Source organism: Nothoprocta perdicaria, unplaced genomic scaffold, assembly GCF_003342845.1.
Source record: "Nothoprocta perdicaria isolate Ctin4 unplaced genomic scaffold, notPer1 scaffold_6, whole genome shotgun sequence".
NCBI classification, from domain to species: Eukaryota; Metazoa; Chordata; class Aves; order Tinamiformes; family Tinamidae; genus Nothoprocta; species Nothoprocta perdicaria.
The window spans coordinates 4,397,928-4,417,502 of NW_020455865.1; the positions used below are offsets into that span (position 1 = coordinate 4,397,928).

General features: G+C 41.8%; 1 protein-coding gene across 2 annotated transcripts in view; it reads right to left on the reverse strand.

The window, feature by feature from the left end:
- The window catches only part of GPR107 (G protein-coupled receptor 107), a 33,719-nt gene extending 17,688 nt beyond the window's left edge, over nucleotides 1–16,031 (reverse strand). For both annotated transcript variants that reach the window (XM_026049523.1, XM_026049522.1), the window contains exons 1-13: nucleotides 15,936–16,031; nucleotides 10,803–10,928; nucleotides 10,292–10,342; nucleotides 10,003–10,091; nucleotides 8,952–9,115; nucleotides 8,339–8,373; nucleotides 8,093–8,149; nucleotides 7,192–7,302; nucleotides 5,545–5,678; nucleotides 4,965–5,040; nucleotides 3,870–3,943; nucleotides 3,207–3,324; nucleotides 2,149–2,279 (exon numbers count right to left, since the gene is read on the reverse strand). In XM_026049523.1, coding sequence (XP_025905308.1) covers nucleotides 2,149–2,279; nucleotides 3,207–3,324; nucleotides 3,870–3,943; nucleotides 4,965–5,040; nucleotides 5,545–5,678; nucleotides 7,192–7,302; nucleotides 8,093–8,149; nucleotides 8,339–8,373; nucleotides 8,952–9,115; nucleotides 10,003–10,091; nucleotides 10,292–10,342; nucleotides 10,803–10,928; nucleotides 15,936–16,031 — 1,262 coding nt within the window. The remainder of the gene's footprint in view (nucleotides 1–2,148; nucleotides 2,280–3,206; nucleotides 3,325–3,869; nucleotides 3,944–4,964; nucleotides 5,041–5,544; nucleotides 5,679–7,191; nucleotides 7,303–8,092; nucleotides 8,150–8,338; nucleotides 8,374–8,951; nucleotides 9,116–10,002; nucleotides 10,092–10,291; nucleotides 10,343–10,802; nucleotides 10,929–15,935) is intronic.
- Nucleotides 16,032–19,575: the final 3,544 nt, after the last annotated feature.

The window sequence follows — 19,575 nt, forward strand, 5'->3', positions numbered from 1 at the left end:
GGTTTTCTTCTTAATTAAATGCATTTAGCACTGCATATTATATATATTTATATATATGCACACATATATCACCCCCATCTCCAAGTCAGGCAGTTAGCTCAAGTATCTGCATCTCCATGTGATTAAAAAAGCAACGTGCTAGAGCTCACTTCAGCCTACAGAAAGCTCTGTGGGAGGCAGGGAGCACAGCGAAAAACTGGGGCATTTTCCAGCATAATGTTTCCACTAGTTCAAGTAAGCTGAGCTCCTGTTCCAAGTTCTGCCAAGCATTTGGCATCTTACTGCTCTTTTAAGCTCTTTTCATTTAAATAGTTGATTACAGCTTGCATGTCTACATAGGCAGCTTATGTAACAGAAGCCACCCTGCAGGAGGGGATTTTCAAGGGCCAAGTCTTAGTCACCTTGCTCTCATGAGTCATCCCACCAGCTGCAAGGCTACCCACATGAAAAAGGGTCAGGATTCAGGTCTGAGGCTTCCCTGCCAATTTAGGTGGGTATCCCAAAAATGAAGGCACGCTCGTTGCACACTAGCAGTAGTTATAGCACAGTCTGCAAAAGGCATTTGTCCTTCAATACCTCCCAGAAAGCAGCTGTAAGTTTGCAGCAGCTTAACACTAGGCAGGACATATGGGGCATTATGCAGTAGGAACTGTGACTAACCCTATCTTTACCAAACGAAAGAAGTGGCTATCTATAATAAAAATAAGTTTTCTTGAAATTATTTAATTACACCCAGATATTCTCAGACTCAGAACTGCTGCTCAGCCTCAGAAAGAGGGTTTTCATGGGGTGAGAGGGAAAAGGCAAGCGGGTACCGACCCACAAATGCCTTGGTAGACGTTTCACCACCTTGGCACAAGGCCACTAAGCCTTTGTGTAGTTTGGTCTTCACGCAGAATAAACAGGAAGGCAAGTCCAGCTGAACCCACATTATTAAGCCAAGCTGCAGCTTACTGCTATCTACCGAGCAATAAATGCATTTTTTATATACAAATATATGTATAAGCAAATATAAATATATACTAAATTAGAGTACAATGCATTATATGCAAATAAAATGCATAGTGAATGTGAATTTATAGGTGCCCTGCATTTTTATTTGGATGAGTGTGTACACATATATGTTTATATATTTGCATTATGAAACCACTCCACACAAGAGTGATGACATGTTTACTATACACCCATTTATATTCTGTCTGCATTACAGAAAAATAAGTTACTGAAAGAAAAAGAATATCCTGTATTTATGAACTAATGTAGCCAGAAGCTCCTTCAATGCCTCCTCTAAATCCAGCTGTTTATCCAATTAAGCCTAAAAATGAAATTAGAAGATAAATGTTCTAACTGGCAAGAACTAACAATAGCATTTATCCGAGTTATCTGTGTTTTAGTGGAGTTTTATATAAGTAACGTTTTTTCTTGCCAAGTAGAGTGGAAGGAAGGGCAGAGAAGTGGTCCCTGCGGGATTATTTCTTACAACAATCAAGTAAATATGCAGCTACTCTGGTCGAAAGCAGCATTGGGCATGGATAGCACTACTGTTTTAGAACTTTGTAGGCAAGTTTCCAAACTCATTCAGCAAAGCAAAATTCCAGGTTTCTATACAAGAGATTCAGCACTTCTGAAGAGTTCCAGCTAAGCACCAATAGTCTTTGCACTGTCTTGTTCACACTTTCTAAATTGCCCCCTCTAACTTAATAATTCCGTGTCTCTGTTTTTGGTTCTGTTTCTACTTTCAAAGGTTGAGAATTAGCCTTTATGGCCCCCTTTAGCACTGTAACAGAATCAATAAACACCACTGAATGATGAAAAGAGATAGAAAAACAGGTCATTTCGCAGAAACCATCACATGGTTGCCTATTAGCCTTTATGAAACTTGCACTTAAGTACAAAAATTTGATGCCCATTATTAGAGCTCTACATAATTTTTAACCGAGGCAGACAGCTTGCTTGCTTCCAAATGAAATCCCTTCCGTAATACAGGATTTATAAAAAGACTAATACATTTTAGGAGATTAGTAGAATACTTGACTCTTCAAAGGACTGACATTTTCTTGGCTTCTGCAGTTCCTTGACTCCTGATTAGCAGTCAGGCTAACAGCCTGATCAGGGCTCAGCAACTGTGTGTCATGCACAAGGACTCACCATACCACTGGAAACAGAATGGCTCCACAACACAGCAAATCTACCAGGAAGAGAATTTCTTTCCACAGTCCATATTCAGTCGTTCCCTCTTCCGTTGAATCTATGATAATGTATGCCACGTTTGCCAGTACCTACAGGACAAAAAGTTCCAGATGCTTTCCAAGAAGAGAATAGATATTGGCTCTCAATTCTGCAAAAGCTGTCTCATGCTTGCAACAGTCTATGCAGTAGCAACACTAATAGTTCTGCATCTCTGTCAAAATCACATGTTCAGCAGCATCTTCACAGGATTTACAGGGAAAAAAATGACTGGAATTCATTTCTGCTGACATTAAAATAGTTTTCTGCTATATACTATGCTGAATCTACTGTACCAGTAGAGATAAAAGGAAAATCTATTTATGAAAATACAGAAACAGGACTCCGCATGCATGCAGACAGCAAGCACAAAACAAAAATATTATTCTAAATTGAGCAAATAATTCAGTTTGATCATCAACAGTGTTCTGTACTCCATATTCTAACTCTAAGGGCCCCAAGCACTAACAACATCCTTCTGTTTTCATGTACTACAGTAAATACAAGTATCATCCTCCTATTTATAGTTCCTGGAGTAGGAAGCAGGCATTTATCATTCAGTTATCCTGGGAATATTTCCTTCAGACTCATGGGACATGCAAGTCTGCTTTTCCCCTCCTTAAAGTCCACTGAACAAGAATTTCAGAAGTGACAACTTTCATGTAATATCTCTGCTCAGTACTTCAGGACTATTTTGCAACCCAAGTTTTGCCCCAGCATCAATATATCTACTTTACAGCAAGCATTTTTCACTTTGATCACTATGATCAGATACTCCATGCGGGCAGAGTGGGATAATTAGAGCAGTAGCTTCTGGCCCTTTTCATTGCTCCCTGAGAAATTCTACCTTAATTTATGCAGTAAGGGCTAATTGATAGGTTTATGAAAGAAGTAACTGTACGGTTTACTGATTCAGGTCCCCTGCTTTCAGTTTCCATTCTCCCACAAGACAGCAAGTCTTGACACAACTTGGTCCTCACCTGAAGCGGGATGACAATCATGAAAATTTTTTTGTCTTTATCTGAGAGGATGTGCTTAATGAAAGCCCAGCCTGTGCCAATGAGGGCGATAGTAATGAAGAGAAGAGCACCTTTCAGGCTGAAAGAGAAGCAGATACCAAAGTGAGAGACTTATTTCATCATATTCCTTCTGCCCAGGTCATCTAAAGGCAGTGACCCAAGCAACTGCACTACAGTCTACAAATTTGATGAGTGCATCCTACAACTGAAGCAGATGTACTAGCTTACAACTGTGCATCACAGCAATATTAGACTTCATTCATAACTGTCAATACAGGCAATCTTTTCCTAGGGGAGTCATTCATTTACCATAGTGAACAGGAGAAAACACTGACAGCTGCACCCTCTTACCATTCACACCATAAACAAATCAGATACTTGAATATTAGTGCAAACAATGAAAAGCAAAGCATTTCTTCTTTTACTCCTCCACCCACATAAGTACCATCTGTCTGCAGCTGTCCTTTAAGCTGAGCTTTCCCCTTCACACGGGACTGATTGATGTCTTGTCACTCAGAACTCAGTGCCAAAGAATCAGCAGTTTCCCAGCTTGTTGAAGGGGAAAGAGCAGATAAATACAGTTTGATTCTTTCAATCTACTGAACTATCTTCTGACATACTTACAGGTGAGTGATGTAATAGACAACAGCCCAGCCTTCAATAGGAAATCCCTGAGAAGAAATGTAGTGATAGTCGATCTGGAAGGAAAAAACATAACGTTGTACCTTATAAGAACTTCTCACGAGCCCCCATCCATTAAAAGAACTCTGCTCTGACAGTCATTTCAAACTTGAGTTCTCCTCAGCAAGTATAAACTCAGCTCTGTTACATCCAAGAGTACTTCCTCCCAACCTGTTCTAATTTGTTTTAGCAGCAATAAGGCAATTTCCACTTGTTTTCTCTCTCAAGTGTTGGTGTATGCACCTTTTATACGCTCTACATCCCTCCTACACAGCTCCCACACTTAACTATTGTTGATCTAGTGCATTCAACTTCATTCACGGCAACTTCATTCGTTCATTAAACTCTCTTGCATTAGGTGACTAGAGTCTTTCTACTTTTAGATTCACTGCAAACCAGATTTAGAAGTGTTAACTACTTCAAACCTGTGGCAATTATCCCAGCACAGACTTGATGGCAGAGATCACTCTTGGCATGAACATGGCAGGATTAAACGTTGGCCATTATTATACAGGATCTTTCAAGTAGAAAGGCAGAGCCAATGCAATGGAGACTCTGGGTACTGAATGTGTTAAAGCCTAGCCTGTGTAATGCTAGGGCTGCTGCAGCGTGGCATAATATGTCACCTAAGGTCATGGCCTTGAATTTCAGACATTCGGCAAGGTCTCAATTCACTGGTACCTACCTAAGCTGCAGCACCACCACCATAACTCATGTCTTCATGTCAGCCTCAGGTGGCTGAAACATTGAAATTCATGGGACTCATTCAACTCCTCACATATGTTTGCTGCCACACCACTTTCAGGCTATAATTCTCACTTGTATTTCAGATCGTGTATTTGTATTTCAGAGTCAGAATTCGATGACGAAAAAATGAATAACTTCCAAACATCTGCAGTTCAATACCAAAGCTCTGATAGGAAAGATTACACACACACATATTCCTACTGCAATATAGGTTTCTGTATTACAACGTGCCTTGAATTCCATTTTTCTACTTTCCAGCTGAGCAACTCGAAGCAGCAAATGTATACATACCGCATGAAATACTAAGGATAGAGATTTGGTGAAAGGAAGGGCTGCCATCAGCCAGTGAATCTTAAACACATCATTTCTGTGGGGGAAAGGGAAAGAAAGAAAAAAAAATATCACCCAAGAGCCAGCACAAAAATATTAGTTTCACAGTATTTCTTTATCATCTATAAATGCCAAATAGCAACTCCCAAGAGGAGCTAACAACTAGAGGAAAGGTTTTTCTTTACCAAATGCTGCAGTCTGAATTTTCACAGCATCCTGAAAAACTCAACCAGATGTTCTACAAGATTTTAAATGCTTAAGTTAAATAAAAATTCTTAAGAATATCCTATACATTTAGATCATAAATGTTTTCAGAAGACTGAAAGTTACACGTTTCAATTATGCCTAAATCATATATCAAGCGACCAATTGAACTGCAGATTGTCAAATAAGCAGATCTCAAAGTGAACTTTAGACTAAGTATGATTAAGTGTTCAGGAACTCAGTCTCACACTGAATTATGCACAATAACAGAAGGACCCCAAAGAAGGTCTAATGAACTAAGTTCATGCTTTTACTCACATAACAGTAGTCTCTTTACCTGCGTTTACGAAGTATGTGTATCCACACAGTCCCGGAGAGGAAAAAGAAGAGAGCCATAGAAATGTAAAGTTTTGGCAGTGGTATCTCACCCGCTGAAAGGTAGCTTTCAGGATTCTTCTCCGTAATTTCTATCTGAATATTAAAGATGTTATGTGCACAGTTGGAAAATATTTTGCTTAAGTGCTGCATGAACAATTACAGTCAAAATCAAATTCACTCTCAAAGCTAACTTTCCTGAAGCTGAAACTTATAAGACTACTAACATTTTGTTTTTTCATTCTGAAACAATTTTTCATCCAACAAAACATTTTGCAAGTTACTCCCTACAACAATAATTTTCCTGAAAAGCAGAAAAGGACAGAGGTTCCCCCTGGTATGAGAGTTATGGAACATAATTTTGAATGCCAAAGTGATTTTTCCCAAATAACTGTTGGTGTAGGTATTGAACTTTAGAGTTTGCCCACATCTGATTCAGAAATATCATCTACAACCTTGCATAAACAGGCTTCTTTAATCATATTCCTGATTTTTGATGTGGAGAGAGCCTACATAGCCGCAAAAACTTACTCTCAGGTTTACTACAGTGGATTTCTTCACTTGTCAAGAGAAAGGATGCACTCTGCTGCAAGCCTATTACCCTGTGACTCAAAAAACAGAAGCTTAATTTAACATTTAATTTATGCCCCTTAAACTGCTTCATTGCAAGTCCTAAGAGTTCATTAAAACAGTCTCTCAAGACCAGCTTTCAGCAAAGAAACTACTCTTTAGACAAAGTCAAGATGGCCAGTAATCCAGGTTCTCTATTCTTTCACATTTCCTCCATGTATCAAAAAGCAGTAAAACAGTAAATGAAACAAACTTGGTCTTTTCAATACACAGCCTTGGAGGGCAACCTCACACAACAGTTTCAGCTGAGGTGAGCTGGAGCTGCAAAATTCTACTCCCTACACATTGCCTCACCTTTCCTTTGCACTTGCATCAGCACACCCATGTACCAAACAGCTCATAGGGGCTGAGCGTTACCTCGGTCAATGAGAGATTCATTTCAGAAGAGCTCACTACCCACAGCATGAATGCTGGCACAAGCACAAGGAAGGGGAAGTGGGAGCTGTTCTAATGTTCTGGGGCTGAAGATGACATTAGACTGAACACTTGGACTCCTCTCAAGCTACTTCCAAAAGACAGAACGCACTCTGTAACGTACAACAGTTTTTAAAAGGCTGCATTCGGTGCTGTACAAACTCAAATTAGATCAGAAAAAGCAATGACAATGAATTTCGGAAGATTGATAGTTTAGATCCAAACACCAGGCTGAATATGAGCAACAGTGCAAGGGAATTTAAAAACAGCAGCAAAATAAACATCCATTTTAATGGATTTTAAATCCAACCTCATTACAGTATGAAGTCACAACTGTACAAACTGATTTCAGCCTACATGCAGGCCCCAAATTTCCATAAATTTCTCTAAAACTCATTCTTAATTCTTCTTACTCTAGTTGCTTCTTTCAGAAATGCCACTAGGGAGATGAAATGCACAACTCAATCATTTCTCATTCCATAGACATGTATCTACAGTGTGTTCTATATAGAAGCTGGAATTGAAAAAACAAACAAGTTAATTGCACTTTAGAAGCTATACTCACATCAAGACTAAATAGCCGCTTATCATTAGTCTGTGCATCATTGCCAACACACTTATGGAAATACAGGCTGTAGAGACCTTCTTGGTTATTAGAACTGATGTTGAAATAAAACTAGAAAAAAAAGGAACAGAAAGGACAGTATTTTCATCATTCACAAGGGTTATCTTGATAAGAGGCATCTCCAGTGGGGCATGGAAAAGGTAAATCAGTGTGTCAGTTGGTTCCCTTCAGCAACAACAGTGTAACTGCTGACATGTCTCTACAACACAACTCCACCTAACATGTAGGGTTATTGCACCTAGCTCATCGTGCAAGCTTGTAATTCAAGACGTTTAAGCATCAATGTTTTAATTACTTTGCCATAGACAAAAGACAACACAAAATGCCCTACATTTAACACAGTGAAACAAAGCTACTTTGATAATATTTGCTCTAAAGCATAAGCAGCTATTTTACTCCTTCCCCAACTATACAAACATTCAGAGCTACAGGAACTCTCATGTGATACAAAGCACGTTCAATGTTTGTTTTGTGTTAAGCAAATATCCCAAGCGAAGGAGCATGCTGAGGCAAAGCATTAATCTGATTTCACACAGGAGACAATCGCCCCTTAAATGAATCATCAGTTCATGCCATAGCTTTTTGTTGTTAGAATTCTGTAAATACTAAATGCATCATGACACAGCAGATAATCTAAACAGCCCCTACACTTTATAAGGAAAGAATTTTCCAGTATTTAGTCTCACAAAAGCCCACTTGAAAAGCTTACTGAACTATCCAAGACACATCTGTACTAAGAAAACAGGGAATACAGCAGGAGCAGCAGACTAACTTTTCAGTAAGGAAGTCAGTGAGGGAACTACCTGTACATGCTGGAGCTAGACATTGACAGAAAACATACCTGAAATGAAAAAGTTCCTCTGTCATTGTGAACGGGATGTGCTTGTTCTATTACGCTCTGGAAACAGGAGGAGACAAACTTTTAGATTTTTAAGCAGGTAATACTACATTTGGCTACATCACCCAGACAACCAAAGCTAGTCTGTAGGTTTACAGTGGAGGTGAGAGCAAGGAGTGGCATGGCCACTTCCCGGCCACAATTCCCCCAGGCTTTCTCAAAGAGAAAAGCAGACAGTTTTTCTCTTACCTGAGGGTATGTTGTACTTCGTGCGAACTTGTCATCTAGAGATAAAAGCATTCATGGCACATTTAGAGTGTTTTGTGCTTAGACATTCTCACAGTCTACCCCTATATTACTAATACCTTGCCCAAGCCCTCCTACTCCTGTCTGTGTGGCAGTTCCTAGATAATCATTAATAGTAACGCTTCCCAATCCCACTTTTCTTTCCTAGGACTCTTCCCTCAACCACTTTTGAGATTAATTCAGAATAAGCGACAACATAGGCTTCCCTATTACACTTTTTACAAATTCTTACTCATGACATTTTCCATCCCATCCAAATAAATACAACAAAAAGGTGACCTACATTGGTGAGCCCAAAACTTAACAAGGTGACAATAGCCACATTTGCAACTTGGTGTTACTAAATATATGCATGATACTTCACTAAATATGAGACTAGTCCAAAGAGCAACTCTGTGCACAGATATACACAGGATTGCAGGCTAAGGAGTCCTGCGTATACACATGCATCAAGGTAACCTAAAGCAACCCTGGAATCTGACTGCAGCACCCTTGGATGCACATTAACCACGAGCTAGCTATGAGAGAACATATGGATCAGGTTTAGCAGGCTTACCTTGGTCAGCTGTATTTTGATTGGTCTCAATAGTTTTGCTAGAATCACTGGTCTGTTCAGAAGTTTTTGGAGACTTTGTAGTCACAGTAGTAACATTTTCCTCGGACATGAATGAAATTTTAGGTAAGAGGCCGACAGCTTCTGCAGAGAACCGCACTTTCACACTAAACGAACAAAGAGTTTTTGAGCAAAATTGAAAGCAAATAAACATTCCTAAAGAGGCTGTCATAGCCCACCAATCCTCCATAAAGAAAAAACAACTTGTTATCAAAACACTACCCTGGGAAGAAAAGGAATCTGAGAGGAAAAAAACGTTTGAGTGCTTCTGCTTCTCAGTATCACTAAGATGTTTTGCAAGATTTATTAGATCAGTGTAAGAGCTAAGTTGTCTCCAGAATGTATATTTCAGGTCTGAAATTAGGAGTCCAACTTCTTCCAATGCCCAAAAAGGAAAAATAAATGTAAACAGTGCAAACACTACCCAACCTAATCTTCAAAAGAGTAGTTTGGAATTTCTTCATGTGCTCTTTTACCACTGAGAACAGGAAAAGCACAAGACCATGACTTAGAGCTGGCTCGTGTTCAACTGACCACTGACACTACTACAAAGTGATACTACACAATTATGTGCAAAGTCAAAAAAAGTTTCTTCACTTTTGATATCCAGGGACATAGTTTTCACACAAACACAGTTAAAGTTGTTCTCGTAAAAGGAAACAATACAGCCTCGAAGATACATCCCTATGAGAAGCAACACAAAACAAAGAACCAAACAGCATGGTCACAGCTGCAAATAGAGGCTTGGACTGTAAGTTCCTATCTTCAGTAGTAATTATTAGGACTAGAATAATGTCCTATACACCTTTATCCCTTTAATATACAAGAACGATTCCTGAACCACTTTATATCCTGGATTTTCTTTCACTGTCATCTTCATCTTACTCATTAAGACTAAAACCTTATGGACTTGGAAAGCTGCTATGCAATTAGAAACTTCATGAATCAAACTTCAACTACAGAAATAACTTAAAAATAAACATTTTTTACTCACACTTCATTTTTGAAGTCCAAAAGTAAGATTACAATCGAAACATCTTGCTCTGGTTTCTTTTTCAAAATACAGTAATCCACCTCTTCATCCTGGCAACAGAACCAAAACACTCTTGAGTGTCCTCCTGTTAGTAAGAACCAAGGCATATTCATCCCCAACAGAGGTCCTTAGAAGACTGTCCATGTCTAGAGCCCTTTTCTTCCAGCTCTTCCTGGAGCAAGGCAGACTATAAGACATAGTCTGTAAACTGGAGAGTTTAGCAAAGACAGTGCACATGCCTTATTCTTACCAGGTAAGTGGAGAACCCATCATTCCTTGTTCGATCCAAGCTGAACCCCACCTAAAAGACAAATTAAGATGAATATATCAAATTAAAGCAGCTCGGGTCCTCTCAATACCAGGAATCAAGCCATCATTGAAAGAGCTGAAGATACTACTTTTGAAATAAATTACGTTTAAGGCAGAATCCAGCTATTTGTCTTAATTAGACAGAAAACATTATCCCAATGCAACAACATAAAAAACCCACACACACGATGCAACAAAGCTGCTGCTTCATCCATATCTACTAAGAACAAAAAAAATAGTCTCAAAGCCAAACCTTGAAACAGAACAGGTAATACCCATGGATAAATCTGACTATATATATATATATATCTCCCCTAACATAAGGTTAACAATGGGAGATGAAGCCAAATACAGCACCAGAGAAGAGCTAGCACCTTAAATTAAAGAAATTAGTGCAAAGACTATTTCACAGGAAGCTCTTCTGTTCTCTTTGGGCTTATTAGGTAACTTACTGATGAGCTGCTCTTGTCATCAGCATCCACAGGTGGCTTCAGTGAAAGATTACTGACACTGACTTTCATGAAACCATCCTTGAAGAAGCCAAAGGTATTCAGGTGCACTTTTTGCCTCACATCATCCTAGGAGAAAGGAAAGAATTTTCAAAAGTTATATATACAGCCATTTGCAGCAGCAATTAAGGAGGAAGAGGGGATAACACTGACTGACACTTATTTGGGTATTCTCTCAAAACATCACACTGAGCACCCCAAGGGCAAATTTCTTTAAAATACCATCAGACAGATCCAACTTCTTCACAGGAAGCAGTCAACTCTTCCAGTAACTCGGACAAGGATTTTCAACAAACACGTCTCTGTTAATTACCTGGCTATTCCCCTGACAGAGATGAAAGGATGAAGTCTGAAGGAAAGCTTGCGGCATGACTGGTACAAAAAGAAGCTGTAGATAAATCCAGACAGTCACTCTCAACTGTAGCTACTGTTACAGTGACAGACTGAAAAGGAAATAGTTGACTACAAAGCACTTATCTAACCAAGAGCTGGCTTTTGGCGAGCTCTGTAATAATCACAGTGTATTCTCTCCTCATGAGAGCTCATATTTTAGGCAGGGTCACTGCTCGGATTGTTAAGCACCTAACACACTGGAAAACTGTGCAGAGCATTGGAGAGAATTTGCTTATGCAGCCTGTTCCCTCCAAAGCATTTTAAACAAGGCCTTTACCACTGGAGTGCAACAGACAGGACTCTTGTAAGCAGGATAAATAAAAAATATGGTGCATATAGGGAGATAAACAATCCCAAGCCACCTTCAGAACCTGGGTTAGTTTCTCTGTAACATCACAAACCCCCTCAACTACTCCCCGTTTCACTTGTGGGGCAGTTTCCCTCTTCTGGGATGTGAGCAGTGATCCCTTCAGCTGATAAAGGCTCCAGCACACTGGGCTTTTAGAATAAGGAGCAAACCCCACCAGCTGCCCAGGTCATGAGGGACCTCACATGAAAAGCACTGGAGTTGCACACAGTGCTGCCACATCAGGTGATGAAAGGTCATATCTTTGCCACTTGGCTTTCAAGCAGGCAGCATCTGGATACACAGTTGGGCTCTGCATTCCACAGGATCATTAACTGGAAGCAAAGCAGCATAACAAAAATTTAAAAGCATATTTAAAAACTGAGTTAAAGCAATTTTACAATTCACTAAAACTTGTTTCCTCCATTTCTCACATGTAGTAGGTGAAGACAAGATATTTTTTTCCTCCACCAGAAGGATACACTAAATATGTGCAGTGTAAGGTTTCTGTCAAGTATCATAATTTTTATAATAGAAAATATACTTGGATTGTAGAATACTCTAAACAGACAGGACAACTGCTAAATGCAATCAGACTCTTCTGGACCAGGCGCTGGAAGACTGAGCTAGTAATTCCAGAAGTAGAATAAGTTTTATCTTCTCTTCCCTTTTTTTGCCATCTCCCTATCAACCATTCAAAACATAAATATCATGGACCTTAAAAGGAGAACATGGATCCTGACACAACTAACCTGTAGCCTAGCTGTAATAAGAGCCAGTCCTAATAGAATTAAGTTAGCCTGGTAAATAACCAGATGGTTCCACTAATACTCAGAGGAGAAGAAGAGTTAGTGACTCACAGCTGATGCTGGAGCTAACCAAGCATTATAGCTGTGCTCTCCTTGGGTTCTGGGGCATTTACATCCTTAAAACAAGAGTCCATCTGGTTCACTTCGTGGTGCTACGAATGTGATTTCTCATTCAAACAGGAGAATTAATGCCAGCTCTTCAGATATTACAGCAGGTATATTAATCACATCTGGGCAGGGAAGCATCTGCCTGGTCGATGAAAGCTGAGGGGACTTAGTGCTATCCACCCATTTAGTGTTTTACACCTTGTAAACCTAACCAGACACAGCTGCTTAACTCAAAGTACTCACAACACCTCAAACCTGTTCAGTTCAAGTTCTTTTTCTCCATGGGATCACTACCATGCTCCCACCAGACGATCCTCAATACACAACTCAGACACTTTCCTCCTTGGTTTTATCTCAGCTTTAAGCACTTAAGAGTTTACAGATTTAGTTCACAAATCCCTCAGCTTTGCATGATCCCACACAAGGTGCAGACAAGCAGCAACAGGCCCTCTGAGAACATCTACTGCTCCACTTATTGGCAGCTTGGAAATGAAGGCTTTCTAATAATAATAATGTGTGCTGAATAATGTGTTCATTTATTTCTAATAAATGAAGGCTTTCTAATAATTTCTTACCCTCACAAGAGAGTTAACACATTGGAAAAATTTGGCTTTCATTTATAATCATTCAGCTTCTCACTTCAGAAGAATCTGATTTACAGTTAGAAAAATGTGAACTAGTAGAAATAAGGAGAAATATTTAAGTGCCTGAGTTGCTAGCATATGCTGAATGAATTTTAATTTATGTGGGAGTCATTCAACAGCTCAGCCTGTCTCTATAAGAGCAGGTGATCTGGGACTCATCGTTAATGGCTTACATTCAGAGCCATATCAGAAGCAGTCAACTGTTTTCCATTAAAAATATAATAATAATAATAAAATAAAAAACCTTCCCTGATTCTTTAGGATGAAAGGCAATCCTACACTACCTGAACAAGGTTAAAGGGAGCAGTATTCCAGGTCTCTAGTCCAGGATGGGCAGCGAAATCATTTGCTTTGACATTTCAGCCAAGACTCAATTGGGACCATGTTGTCAGTACAGTGAAAGTTTTAACTGATAAATGGACTGAGTTTCCTGCATCTTCAAAACAAGCCAGGATTTTGATGAGTTTAAGATCTCTACAGATGATTTTAAAAGTCTTTCCAACTTGAGCAATTGAAGTGCAAAAAATGCCAAAATATTTAAGAGCAGAAGCAAAACACTCTACACAACTGAAAAATAGCACCCTCAAAACCATAATTTGACATGAGAGCAATCTTTGCAAGGTCCCAAAGTGAGGGGTTTTACTTCTCTCTCTAGCAAGCCAAGAACCAACAAAGCTACCCGAGTTCAATTGGACACGAACACCACAAACCGCTGCGCAGCTCGGTCACTCGCATGGGTCCTCTTGACAAGTCTTGGAAATCTGTAAGTTCAGCTCTCACTGGTGCTACAACTTAGCTTGATAAAGGCCTCCTTTAGAGCAACTTCCTCAGTCTCTGAAGCAGTTTGCCCCCGTAATTACGCAAACCTAAGGCCCCAATACTGCATCACTTAACTGTTAAGACATAAGAAAGTCACTGCTTGGTTATGTGACCCCTGCCCATGCAGGGCAAGGCCCTGGCATTACCAGCAGTTCAGCAACATGACAGGGACACAGCAAAAGCTCAGCAAGACTAAAGGTCACAGTCAGAACAGGCACACAGTGCATATTTGGTTAAAAGAAATATTCCAAGAGTCAAATGTCTGGAAACTTCTGAAAATTATCATGAACTTTCTAAAACTCCCTTTTTTTTGAGAGTCTCTTGTTTGAAGGCACCACACTCAATTAACAAAGCTGATAACAGAGGCTTCCCAGAAAAGGAGTATCCTTTGATGTTGTTAGTCTGACAGCAAGATCCTCAGAAAGCATTTTTCCACCTTGGAAAAAAATAAGTCGTTTCCCATGTTTAGTAAAACATGCAAGGAAGTTATTTTTAGATCAGGAAACCACTCAGATTTTGGCTTGCTTTTTGACAACAGAAAAAGCTGTACATGAGCATGTTAATGAAAGTCTCAAGAACAAGGTTTTTCTAGCTAACTTCAACAATAACAGCTTGTTTGAGGAAGCCATATACCAAATATTAACTCAAAGTCGAAGCCTTTAGCTTGGCACAACATCAAAACACACTTAGAAGCAAAGAGCCAACAGCAAGAACAGCGGAATGGAGGTTTCCTTGTGAAAGGGCACAGTTGTTGGAGCCTCGTGTTTACACAAATGTTATAAAGCAGCAGATGAGTAGGGGCTGAGAGACTGCACTGTGACGAGTAGACTCGTGTTTACCCAGGGGGTTGATAAAGGTATTAAGCACTTCCACCTGCCTCGGTGTTTGCAGAGACAGTGCCGTGGCTGGAGAAAACACTCACAAAACTAAATCCACACCCCAATTCCAACAGTTAAAAAAAAAAAAGTTTAGCAAATAATTTAGACAGTTCAGAGGTACCACAACAGGAAATGGAAGTCACATTTGCTGCGGAGAGGGCTTGCTCAAGGCCAGTTCAAAAGTATTTTTTGTTTTCGTTAATGGAAAAGAAAGGTATTACCCCCCAAAATCTTCCAACACTCAACTGTTGGTCACAAATTCCTCAGAATGATAATGCAACCAGCACAAGTCTTAGCTAAATGCTCCAAATGAAAAAAAAAAAAAAAAAAAAAAATCTTTTCCTGAAGATAGGGAACAACGGGGACAACATTTACACAGCTGTGTATTACACCACAACATACTCTGAAAACTTCCCTGGGGATGAACTGTGAATGCTTTCCTGTTTGTTGGAAAGTTTTCACACCCTCCCTCCACTGCTGGAAACACGCAGGCAACTTTGCCAGTTCCTGGCGCTTCTATTACCAGAACAACTCACAAGAGTAACAACAGCAGCAGAATTTGCGCTGCTACACTGCAGCTTCCCAGGGCGCTTCCCAAACTACACGGAACCCTTCGGTGCGTCGGCTCCAAGGGCTCCGTCCCAGCAGGGCGCTGCTGCTGGAAACACCGCGGGCAGCAGCATCGCAGAGCTGCAGCGTTTCGCCACACGAAGCGCCCTGGAAAACCACTTTTCCTCCAACGTCGCCCACATCCAAGGCGTAACCGGCGGCCTATTAAGTTTCAACAGCGCTGCCAGCGCCGGCACCTCCTCCTGCCCCTGGCTGCCATCTGGACACCACAGAACGGGCTCCTCGGAGGACAAACCACGGCAAGAGGCGGATTCTCAGCCCCACACCCGTCCCGGGGCCGCCCCGCGCTCCCCAGGGCGCCTCTACCTCAGCACTGAGCGGTGCGAGGCGGCGGGGAACGGGAGAGGCCTCCCCAGCGGCGGGGCGCGTGGAGGAGCGCGGCGCGGCCTCCCCGCGGCCGCGATGAGGGGAGAGGCGGCGGGGACGGGAGCGCGAGGAGCGGGCCTTACTTTGAGCGTGAGGTGATGGACGCGGGCGGCGGCGCGGCCCGCGCAGAGCAGCGCCAGCAGCAGCACGGCCGCGGCCCGCCACGGCGGAGCCGCCATGTTCAGGCCAGCATCAGCATCCTCTCCCCGCCCCGCTTCCGGGGTCGGCAGGGGGCACGTGACAGGGGCGGGGGCGGAGCCATCGCGGGTGTCGGTTGGAACCGGTCGGCGCCGGTTGGAACCAGTCCGCGGCGGTTTGAGGCGATTCTCGCGCCTCTGAGGCCGCGCTCGATGTCCAACGCAGCTGCGTTGTCCTTCAGGCGGTGGTTTGTCCCAAAGCCCCTCTAGGGAGGCCCTGTCACCTCAGGGGCCATGAAGGGACCCTCCCGTCCCACCCCACGAAGGGTGGCCCTGCTTGTCCCTGCTCCCCACCCTGAGGAGGCCCAGCCTGTCCTCACTCCCACCCCGGCGCTTTCCCCCTCATGAGGGGACACCCATTTATAGACACTCCGCTGACCTGCCACCGGGCCTGCCCTTGCTGAGGCTCCAGCGAGGCCCCAGTGCCCCCAGAGGCACCGAAGGGGCTGCTGTAGGTCAGGCCCCTTCAGTCTTTGGCCAGGAGACATCTGAAACATTACAGGTAGGTCCGGGTTTGTGGCTTCCAGCTCAGGGTAGGCTGGTCCCAGCCCCCTCGGGCTTCTTGACAGAGCTTTGATGAGAACATATAATCACAATGGGAGGGTTCTCTGCTTCCTTACTAGAGTAGTTTTGAGACTATTATCTGAAAATTATTAGCAGCTGGTAGCTGCAGTCCCATTAAAATCTTTGTTGTTCAATTTGAGGGTAACACAAGCAAACGGGTCATGAACACAGGCTCTTTTTTTAAGCTAAGAAATGGCTGAACATTTTTTTGAAATAGCTTACAATTCCAAATTTAGAGGAAACAACCAGTGTAAATAAATACAGTGCTTCTAAAGAGCTGTGGGACATATCAGCTCTTGAAACTTAAGGTTTCTGGTTTTCCCCTTTAGTGTGCGGAGTAGTAATTGGACGAGTTTTTTTCATTTAGAGCCTTGAGAGCAACTGGATGGGAATGGGTGAGCAGTAAAATGGAAGAGAAGATGAAAAGGCAGGGAAAATTTGGAAGTCTAGGCCTTTGTAATAGAAAGGTTATGCAAAATGTCACATCTTTGTACAGAGATGTTATTTCTTCCAGTTTCGTTTCTTTTGATAAAGGCAGAAGTCTTGCCATCACCAGAACTGATAGCGAAAATATCTGGAAGCAACAAAAACCTAACATTTTTTTCTTAATAGGATGTTGTCGCCAAGTAGTAGCTTTCAGTGGCCACTAGATGTCCCTTGAGCATCGAGCCTTGCACTGAGCTTATCTTCACTGTGCAGACTGTAGGGGCTACATAATTACGAACATCTGATAATTTATTTTGAAAAAAAACCTCTCTGATCCAGATATTTTTCTGTAATTAACTTTTTTTTTTCATGTTGTAATTAGTATAATTTCTGTGTGCAGACCAGCCTTGGAGCCTCTACAGGCTAATGACTCCTGTGGAATAGCTGTTTGCAGATGCAGCAGTGCTGGTTTTCGTGCCTTGCTCTGCTTCTAAGTTCCAGGCCCATTTTAGTGGAGTACTTGCATGGTCAAGTCACTCACAGCTGTGGTTACACATATTTAACCTGGTTGTCTTTTCTCTCTTTTCTCTCTTTTTCCATGTATATGTGAGTGCTTCATTAGGACCCTTCACAGAATTGTCAGCAGAGTGTCGCGAGCAGGATGGAGACTCAACTGTTGAGAAGTAGATTGAATATCAAAACTCTGTTGTGCTCCACAAGGCAAGATACAATCATGTTACAGAGCAGCAAAAGCCACTTGCTCTGTAAGGGAGAGGTAACTGAGCAGTGAAACAGAGCTGACAGGACCCAGACCCACAGCCAGCTAGCAAGGCAAGTGGGGCAGAGATGGCAGCAAGGGCAAACAACAGCCTGGATCACCAGGCAAGGCTGTGGTGATGAGACAGGGCCAGGATGAGCTAAGGAGACAGCCCAAGGATCAGGGGCTGCCTGTTGGAAGCAGCTGGGATCAGATGCTGTCTAGTGATCACCAGACAGGATTGTAGCCATGAGGCAGGTCTAGGATCTTGCTGCCAAGTCAGAGTTGGAATCAGAGTGCAGATCAACAGGACCCACAGCTACAACTGGGCCAGGGAGCAGTGCTCCTACCACACAGCATGGATGAGGACTTCAGGCTCAGGCCTGAGTGTAAATGAGGCTCCTGGGCCCAGGAGCAGAGGGTGTGGGTGGAGGCTCCGGCTGAGGCTGGCAGAGACATTAAAGCCCATTAGCACCTTCGAGGCCCTGACAGGGCATATCAAGAGAGCGAAGGTGCCCTGCTGTGCATGTGAATGACCCGGCTGGTTTGTAACAGCAAAAAGGAAGCGACTGTAATGGTGGTGACTTTAGGGAAAGGTGTGTGCTCTTCCTTTCCCAGCGCTTTGTCAGGCCTGCTCTATGAAAGGTTATTAGCAAAGCCTACACTCTCTGTCTTGGGCCTGGATAATCTAGGCAGAATTATAAAAGGGAAGCAGCTGTAAGGATAATGACTGCTGGGAGGAAAAGGTGTGTCCTTTTTCTTTTATATCCTGGAAGCTGGAAATGTTTGTAGAAGCTCTGAAATGAAAGTTTTGAGTGTTTTTTTCTTATTTGAATAGTAAGTGAACTAGTACCAAAAAATAAAAGTAAAAAAAAAGTTTATTTTACCTACTCTAGCTACTAAATTATTTAGCAGGTGTTCTATCTGGGTGTCATTTTGTGGGCAACTCAACAAGATTGTTGTAGAGTCCCTTAAAATCCTGATCTTTTAGAAAGGGAATTGCTTCTATTTGTACTTTGTGTTTCCTCCTGGAACTGCTCAAAGTGGTAACTGCAGAAGAGAGAAACAGAAATTATGGGAATAGGCACCTACCTGGTTGACAGATCCAAATTCTCCTGTTCTTATTGTATTTGAGGGAAAGCTTCTGCTGCTGCTTCCTGTGTTGCTCTGATTTGGAGTCTGAAAATTATTTAAGAGTGACAGATAATCTATTTTGTAGATGGTATTTTGAACTGCTCTTTTGGGGGTAGGACCTACAGAGACTTGCAATTCTATATTTCAGCGTGAAGCGCTCATAATGCTCCCATCATTGTTAATTATATTTGTAATTAGGAGACTTACCAAGCAGCAGGCCCTGCTGGTTTTGGCACTGTGCAAATGAAGTAATAATGTAGGTGGCAGTCACTGTCTTTGAGAGTTTCAGACTAAGTAATAAAAGATAATGAAAAGTCTCTTTCCAGGAACATTTGGATTTTATTTGGTTTGTGTCTTGGACCACACCCACCTCCCCATTTTAATTGTAATATTTGCTTTTTTTTTTTTTATGGTTGTTTCTAATGTGCCGTCTTCATTAAGACTGTTGCATTTCTAGCCTTTATCTTTCCATAACTACTTAAGTGTTTTTTATCTCCTTTCAGTGTGAACAGGTTTCCCTGCCCATGCTGGTGTAACAGGTTTGCCTTGTTCCCCTCCCAGCTCTTTGTGCAAAAGGAAATTCCAGAGCAAATTTGTCTCAGATGACACTGTTTTTTTGTCTCCAGATCCTCTTTTTATTCAAGT